General features: G+C 30.9%; 1 protein-coding gene across 1 annotated transcript; it reads left to right on the forward strand.

The window, feature by feature from the left end:
* Positions 1–2,638: 2,638 nt before the first annotated feature.
* On the forward strand, positions 2,639–4,948 carry LOC18013762 (thiol protease aleurain-like). The gene is made up of 8 exons (XM_006418980.2): positions 2,639–2,973; positions 3,041–3,162; positions 3,308–3,423; positions 3,537–3,610; positions 3,710–3,974; positions 4,059–4,190; positions 4,286–4,421; positions 4,595–4,948. Exons 1-8 carry the CDS (start codon positions 2,780–2,782, stop codon positions 4,630–4,632), a joined length of 1,077 nt encoding a protein of 358 aa, XP_006419043.1. The 5' UTR covers positions 2,639–2,779; the 3' UTR covers positions 4,633–4,948.
* Positions 4,949–9,408: the final 4,460 nt, after the last annotated feature.

The following is a 9,408-nucleotide window of genomic DNA, read 5'->3' on the forward strand; positions in this document are numbered from 1 at the left end:
AATTCCCAAATCATCTTTGCAAATCCTTAATTTCACCCCATTTCAATATTCGTTAAACCTTCTCTAGTTTCACAATTTCTCTTATCCAATTCGCTAATCTTCAATAAAAATGTCAAGAAGAAACAAGTTAATTCCACGTCAACACAGAGCACACGTGAATCCGAGTCATCAGAGAAGTTGAAGATGAAGTAGATGTAGATAAGAGAAATTGTATTTAATAATCATCAAACAAACTATAATTTAACAACTAACCAAAAAAAACTGAACATAATATTTTCTATATATTCTTTATTAATACTTTTTTATCATTTTTTTAATTTCTTCTTTCACTCTCTCTTTCTTTTCTCCTCTCTCTTTCCTTCCTCATCTCTCTTTCTTTTGTTCTCTCACACAGTGCTCCATCCTCTCTCTTTCCTTCGTTCTCTCGCACAATGCTTCATCCTCTCTCTTTCCTTCGTTCTTTCCAACAGTGTTTCACATTTTTTCTGCACCTACACCACCGTCATTATCAACAACTTCACCGAACAATCACAAAAGAAATTTTGATTTCCACAATATTCTCCTCCTTATCCCCCTTTGATTCTCCTTCTCTCCTCCCACAATATTCTCCCCCTTGCCTCCTCAGATATCTCCTACTCTTTTAATATTGGTGTAATCTATTAAATTTTCCTTTCTATTTTACTCATCTCGTCTCCCCATCTATTATACTTATCAAATCCATACTATTTTATATTTTTTGTATTTTGATCAATGTAAATATTTATAATATTCAATTTAAATCCTAATATGTAATGTATTAAAAAAAATCGGCCTATATATAAAACACATAGATTGTCTATATTAACTTAGGCATGTTCTACCTGCAACATAATTTTCTCTCTTTTGTACCACTAAAGATGATGATATAGAGAAAAAGATTAATATAAAATACAGATAAATAGATTAACTGATTTTGTCAATAGTTTCTCGATAAAATATTTTAACTTTAATTTCCAAAATCAGTTAAAAAATATTTTGACTCCCTAATATTTTGTACTCCCTCCGTTTCATAAAGAGTGTCATTCTGACATTTTTCACACATATTAAGAAAATTATTAAAAGTACAATTTTATCTCTTATTAATACATTAAATAACTTGTTTTTATCTAATAAATACATTAAATTAATAGAGTTAAAACTGGAATATTGTTTAAAATTTTGCATTGAAAATATAAAACGACACTCTTTGTGAAACAAAAATAAAACCTTAAAACGACACTCTTTGTGAAACGGAGGGAATATAAATAGATCTATTATATTACTGATTAAATATAGACTTTCTATGTTATTAGTGTCATTATTGACATATGAAAAAAATATTATCCTTTGTTTCTCTGCACCAACACTATCGTCATTATGAATAACTTCACCGAAGAATCACATAGAAATTTCAATTTCCACCAGATTATATGTTTCTCCCCCTTGATTCTCCTTCTCTCTTCCCACAATATTCTCCCCCTTGTCTCCTCAGATAATCCCCAACTCGTTTCATATTAGTGTAATCTATTAAATTTTTCTTTCTATTTTACTCATCTCGTCTCCTCGTCTATTATACTTATCAAATTCATACTATTTTATATATTTGTATTTTGGTCAATGTAAATATTTATAATATTCAATTTAAATCCTAATATGTAATGTATTCAAAAAAGTTGGCATATGTATAAAACACATAGATTGTCTATATTAACTTAAGCATGTTCTATACGTGGAACATAATTGTTTCTCTTTTGTACCACTGAAGATGATGATAGATAGAAAAAGATTAATATACAATACAGATAAGTAGATTAACTGACTTTGTCAATAGTTTTTCAATAAAATATTGTGACTTTCCAAAATCAGTTAAAAATATTTTGATTCCCTAATATTTTTGTATATATAGACCTATTATATTATTGATTAAATATAGAATTTCTATGTTATTAGTGTCATTATTGACATATGAAAAAAAAATATGGGTTTGTTTTTCGAAATTAAAGTCATGTTAGACTTTAATAGTAGTGTATATGAATTTAAAATAGACTTGTTATTGATAAAAATTAAAAATAGACTTGTTATGTTATTGGTGATACTATTCACGTATGAAAAAAATATGTTAGTTTTCAATAATTCAAATCATATTAGACGTGAAAATAAATCAGTATTTTTATGTAATTATACAAGATTGAATTAACTAATATGATATTAATAACAGAAAAAATAAAATTATAGGGTAACAATTTGTACAGTAGATAAACTGTCTATATGTATGTCAAAGAGGATAGAATCGTCAAAAAACTAGTTAATTGTTACTTGCTTCGTTTTAGTAAATCCATGGTTATATCTTTAATACTTTATTGAAATTTAGTTATTCACTTAATTGATTCATGGAGATAATGTGTTTTTTTTTTACTCATACCAATGCAAACTAACGACCATTCACAAAATAATGTTTTTCTACTAAGTCAGATGAACCATATTGTATGTCACGTTTACACGTCAGGATCCAATTATTGACGCTAAAAAGCAACGAATAAAAATCCAACACGTGTACTGCACCTCTGGAAACTGGGTCCCGCGTAGACGTAATATGACAAAAGACAGAAACAGAAATCAAATCTCGAAGGTAGCGATTGAGATAGATATACAATCTGTCAATCTCCCTCCATCTTCTTCCTTCTTCTTCTTCTTCGTAACAGTGCTTGACTTTACACTCACGTAGAAGCATTTTGAAGAGTAAAACAATCAAAGAGAAGCCATGTCTTTAAGACTAATTCTATCTTGGGCGATCCTGTTGATTCTCGTTGCGGCGGCGACGGCGAAAGCGATCGGATTCGACGAATCCAATCCAATCAGGATGGTCTCCGGTAAACTCCAGGAAGCTGATGAGACCTTCCTCCAGATACTTGGACAGTCTCGCCATGTACTCTCCTTTTCTCGCTTCGCTCACCGGTAATATTCTCGCCGTTGACTTATTTTGAAATCGAATTCAAATTTCAAAAGTTTTGTGTTTTTGAAGATATGGGAAGAGGTATCAGAGCCCGGAGGAGATGAAGCTCCGGTTCTCGGTTTTCAAGGAGAATCTCGGTTTAATCAGATCCACCAACAAGAAAGGCTTACCTTACACACTATCTCTTAATCGTAAGACTTAAGACTGTGTTCTGTTTCTTTTAGGCTTTTAAGTTGTCTCACTCCAAGATTTGTTCAGTTTCTTTTTTTTGGTGATTGGTTGACTTTGAGCCACCTGAAAATGTTTTGTTTTTTATGTTAATGAATTTCTATACAGAGTTTGCTGATTTGACATGGCAAGAGTTTCAAAGACACAGTCTTGGAGCTGCTCAAAACTGCTCAGCGACTTCTAAAGGCAGCCATAAGATCACTGAAGCTGCACTTCCAGAAACAGTAACCATCTTTAGCTCTTTGGAGATTATAAATTCTGCTGCTTGGTCGATTCTTTATAGTTCAAATGACATTTGAAAAATATGGGTCTGAGTTCTGAGATTGTGTAAATGCAGAAAGACTGGAGAGAAGATGGTATTGTTAGCCCTGTCAAAGAGCAAGGTCATTGTGGATCTTGCTGGACATTCAGGTGAAAACATATTGAACCATCATCTCATGAAATTTCAGTGTTTTCTTGATGCAAGAAAGATCATAATCTCTGATATATATGATCCAAATTTCAATTCAGCACAACTGGAGCTCTTGAGGCAGCTTACCATCAGGCATTTGGAAAAGAAATATCTCTCTCAGAGCAGCAGCTTGTGGACTGTGCTGGAACTTTCAATAACTTTGGTTGTCATGGTGGACTTCCTTCCCAAGCATTTGAATACATCAGATACAACGGTGGAATCGACACAGAGGAGGCTTATCCTTACATCGGAAAAGACAGTAGCTGCAGATTCTCGGCTGAAAACATCGGCGTACAAGTCCTCGACTCTGTCAACATCACCCAAGTAACAACATAATTTTGAGATTGAATTCACTTTAACCTGCTAAGATGATCCATTTCCTAATATATAAACAAAATATACCAATAGGGTGCAGAAGATGAACTGAAGCATGCGGTGGGGTTAGTAAGGCCAGTGAGTGTTGCATTTGAGGTTGTACATGAATTCAGATTCTACAAGAAGGGAGTTTTTACTAGCAATACTTGTGGAAACACTCCAATGGTGAGTTTTTTTCTTTTTCTTTTACAAATGTTACAATTACCAACAGAGATTCGTTTTTGGTTTGGTGAGTTAACCGGGTCTTTTGGTGAGAACAGGATGTAAACCATGCTGTGTTAGCAGTTGGTTATGGAGTTGAAGACGGTGTCCCGTACTGGCTTATAAAGAACTCATGGGGAGGTGATTGGGGAGACAATGGCTACTTCAAGATGGAAATGGGGAAGAATATGTGTGGTAAGCTTTTTTTAAAAATTAGTTTCTATTTTTTTCAGTTTAGTTCGGTTTAGTAAAGAAGAAATGAAATTGAAAAACAGAATTTAGGTTTGGTTTGGTTCGGTTTATTTCTCTCAAATTTGGTTTATAGTTCTGTTTCTCTCCCATTGATTTTTTCTTTGATTTTTTGGTAGGTGTTGCTACATGTTCATCGTACCCGATTGTGGCATGAGGTTTTCAAACACGTAACAAGGGACTTTGGGTTTTGGATGTTCAAAAGAGTGGACAAAGATTTGGTTATATCATATATGCGATAAAAAATGGTTGATGTAAAAGACGAAATTGTTGTAAACGTGTATTTACTTGGAGTGAATTTATATACGTTTATAGTGCATAGAGTTATCAAATAATGTCACCGACGCTAAGAAAAAGAAGGTTTCAAAATAATGTTGATTGTATTTGTCAGAAACTGCATAAACTGTGGACTTCGTTATTTCTATATATGTATAGTCGAAAACAATAATATAATGTTAGTTAGTTCGGTTGAATCTCAGCTACCTTTTATTAACTTCATCATTGTATTCTTTTTTTTTTTTAGGCAAACAATTTAAGCCAATATACAATACTTCCAAAAACTAAATTATGGAAGATTATTATACTAACCTTTAAATCTATGTTTATTATTTGTTTGACATATTTTTATTTTTATTATAAAACTAGTCTAACATTCCTAAAATACATTTTTCGCCTTTGGTAAAAAACATAATTACAAAAATACCTTCACTTAGGCAAAAAACGTCGCTTCAAAATTCAAAAGTCTATTATTTTTTTAGGTAGACTTATCAGATATTAGTCAACGCAAGATTTTGGATGATAGATTAGTCAAAAGTCGGTAGATTTGTAAACTTTTGATAGACTTTTTTGGTAGAAATATCTTAATGACACGGTAGATTTTTATTTTCTGTAGATATTTTGTCATATATGACATACTTATTTATGTATTGGTAGACTTTTTAACTAATTTGTTGACTTACAAGAAATGTTTGACTTTGTTAATAGATTTGTTAACAATGGGTTAATAGCCGAATTGGTAGACTTATTCATTTTGGTAGTAGAGTTATTTACTAAAATTTAAGTTAACATGACAATATATTTATCTCTTTTATGGTAGATTTGTTATGGAATTGGTAGATTTATTAGCAGTGTGGTAGATTTGTTATGGAATTGGTAGATTTATTAGCAGTGTGGTAGATTTAAATTCAAGTCAAACGTTGGTAGATTTACCAATAGGTATGGTAGACTTAGAAACTATTGGTAGATTTGTTCGTAGTTGTGGTAGATTTTGAAGTACTTGGTAGAATTATTTCACGTATGGTAGACTTAAAATGAATTTAATAGAGTAGACTTAAAAACTTTAGTATTTACTAAGATACTCGATTTGGTAGATTTATATTGAGCTTGATGGTAGACTTTTATGAATGGTAGAAATATTTACATGACTTGTGGTAGATTGATGTACAATGCTTGCAGTAGACTTATGTACAATGAGTGCGGTAGACATTTGACTTTTTCACAGCAAATTATTTTTTGGCCCTAAACGTAAATTGCAATCTACAAAAACAAAAACCAGAGGTGTAGTAGACTTGTTTTGTAGTATTGTTATAGTATATGTGGTAAACATGTTTCTTACATGTGGTATACTTGTTCCATGGTTATATGCGGTTTGGTTTTGTAACCATTGACTTTTTTTTGCATGAGTTTGTAGAAAACTTTAAATCCGATCACAGAAGATTATTGGGCCATAGATCACAATGAATTTAGTACATAGATCACGATGGCTGCATAAGAAAGGGATAATTGGTATCAGGTAAATGATGTGTTATAAAGATAAACATCTAATTTGAACTCTGTTTATCACTTAGTACTATAGTATAGAAGAAAAATACTTCATAACACAGACATCAGTTTTTTTATTCATCTTTTAACTTATGCTTTTTTTATTTGTGAATATTCTGTTATATTTAACTCAGTTTACATTAAGTTTTTGAACACTACAATGTTATATGACTTTAGTCATGTGTTTTGGTTAACATGTCACTCACTTTGGTTATACATCAAAGTGAACATATAAGACCAAAAAAACTGAATGGTAATATCACTAGCATATATAATAAAAAATAAATGAAATGTTTGATTCGGTGTTTTGCGACAATTATATTTGAAAACAAAGCTATCATCATTTAAAATCTAATTATCATTTGTACAAATTCAAATATAGACTTACATCACTTCAATAATAATTTTATCATAATTTCAAAACAAATCTACCATCAGTTTAAAAATGAATCTACCAAATCCAAATCTACAATTCGTAGTAAAACACGCTAGATCGATGCCGGAAATTCCGTCAGAGACTTGTCTGCCATATGAAGCGCATAACCTGTCAGAGAAGAACAAACAAATGGCATCATTCATATTCACAGTTCAAATAAATCTATTATATCATATATCATTTTCAAATAAATTTACCATCAAATAACTAACAATTCTACCATCATATAAAATAATAAATGTACCATCATTAACAAATAAATCTACCATAAAATAACTAATAAAAAACTACCAAACCACATAGCGTTTTAAAATAAATTTACCAAATAATTAATAAATCTACCAAACCACATATTGTTTCTAAAATAATTTACCATCAAATAACTAATAAATCTACCAAACCACATATCGTTTTATCAAATAAATCTACCTTCAAATAACTTATAAATCTATCAAACCACATATTATTTTTCAAATAAATCTACCATCACATATTACAAACTTTACAACAAAAAATACTCTCTTTAACATTCTCCACCGGATAATCTTTTTTCTTTCACCGGAATCTCGTTCCGTCAATGAAAACCACAGATTAAACAAGTTATCTGCAACAAAAAAAGTTTTCTTGTCACCGCCAACCGCCGCATCTCCTTAGTTTATCATCGATACTAGTTCCAAAAACCCAGATCTAGAAAAAAATCAAAGAATTCAAAAATTAAGAAAGAAAACTCTCGTAATAGCAGAACGAATTGTAGAAGCTATGGGAAGATCTAAATCTTCGAGCTTGGAAACGTTGGAGGCGCCTTGGTACAAAAAATCAGTAGGGCTAGTCCTCTTTTTCTTGATCTTAAACATCAATGCTTTAAAGTTCATAGAGGTAATTATTCATGCAACAAAATTTAACAAAAACAAAAAAGAAAAAGAAAAAAGGAGAGCAAGAGAGGAATGGAAGGAAGAGCAGCGCCTTTGGAGAGAAAACAAGATGAATTGGAGTTTTTTTTGGTTTTGTATTATTATTATTTTTTTTTTTGATTTATTTTTTTTGTTAAAAAATAGTTTGTCCGACAAGAAATAAATTTGAATTCTGAAAAAATAATTTATAAAAAAAAATATCAAAATGCTATTTTTGTAATAACATAGAATATTGGGATAAAATTGTTTGATTTAATTAATATTTGAAAAATCAATTTTTTTTAAATTTTATTAAGTAGAATGACATTTTTGTAATAATATTCAAGATGTGAATAAAATCGTATTAGACTAAAATCGTAAGGTTAGTCTAGTAAGGCCAAAAATATGAAGGGTTAGTCAATACTGTAACCTATGCATAATATGTTGAAAATTTCATATTAAATTATTACATATGCATTATATGTTAAAAATGACATACTATGAAAAGTGAATTTAACAAAATTCTTACTTTCTAACAGATGAGTAAGTCTGTTATTTTCCCTTTTTATATTCTTTTTCAATATGAATTGTGTTTGGTTAGCAACTCTTGACTAAATCTTATGATAAAACTCAAGACTTCTGTTATATAAAATTTTGTTTCTACAATTGGATATTAAGACTTCTGTACCTAAGTCTTCTTATCAGGGTTTGGCTTTGATTTTGATCCCTCGTTAAATGACTTTACTTTTCTCCCCTTTGAATTCAATATGTGAAATCGCTTCCTACTAGTGTCTTTGGTTTTATCTTGTGTTCTATAAAGTTTGCAAATACATATATTGAAAGTTCCAAGAAGTCCTATTCCCTGTAGTTGTTGCCAAAGTGGACTTTTCAGAAGCATACTAAAACTGATGGAAAGTGAATCCAAAGAAAAAAGGTTTGGAGAACCATACTTTATTATGGAACACCATAATTCTTGAGAATTCTTTGTCTCATCTTCACAAATTCTTAACCGCTCACCATCATTTAAAACATCCAAACATAGAATATATATTGTCTTGAGGTACAAAAGAGACCCAATAACAATGATACATCTCAAATCTGTCCTATAAACATATACCTACGTTTGTGAAATTTTTGGTGAATTGTCAACATCGACAATTATATTTTGCAATCGGTATTGGAGATTGTCAATCACAATTGATGATAATGGGGAATAACAACAGGGGCAAATCAAAATAATATCTTTGCAATTTGCTGGTCGTTTCACCCAAACTTCTTCCTGAATATGTCTTTCCACAACCAATTTTTCAGATCCTAAATGCGATGAATTTGTATGTATACAAATCCAAATTAGATAACAAACCAAACGAATAACCAACAATATCAAAAATGTTTGTTTGGAAAGCGGAGAAAAGGAACCTCAAGAAGAGAAATTGAAGACATACTGGCTAGAAATATCCCACAAAAGCGGTGGAATATGGTAGCATAGAAAAAGTGTTTTGATAAATTGATGCCAGAATATCACTAATGTATACAGTTCATATCAGTAGGAAGGATGCCGAGAAACACAATCAAGCCATAGTTGCCGGAAAGCTATTCTATCAATGAGAGACAGAACATTTACATATATGAACCGACAAATTGTGTTGAAATTTGTGGAGAGAAAAGTAAAAGGATGAAAATCTCGCCAACGAAGATGGCTCGTTGAAGTTTTTTAGAAATCAGATTTGATTTCTAGAACAGATCATTACAGTCTTTCGTCTTTCTCCATGGATGTAACAAACAT

This window comes from Eutrema salsugineum, unplaced genomic scaffold, assembly GCF_000478725.1.
Source record: "Eutrema salsugineum unplaced genomic scaffold, Eutsalg1_0 scaffold_4, whole genome shotgun sequence".
NCBI lineage: Eukaryota > Viridiplantae > Streptophyta > Magnoliopsida > Brassicales > Brassicaceae > Eutrema > Eutrema salsugineum.

Bases quoted from the DNA above. Each gene is read 5' to 3' on its own strand.
- LOC18013762 (XM_006418980.2), top strand. From the start codon at position 2,780: ATGTCTTTAAGACTAATTCTATCTTGGGCGATCCTGTTGATTCTCGTT. The intron at 3,424-3,536 runs GTAACCATCTTT...GTGTAAATGCAG, and splicing joins AAGCTGCACTTCCAGAAACA to AAAGACTGGAGAGAAGATGG. The intron at 4,422-4,594 runs GTAAGCTTTTTT...ATTTTTTGGTAG, and splicing joins AATGGGGAAGAATATGTGTG to GTGTTGCTACATGTTCATCG.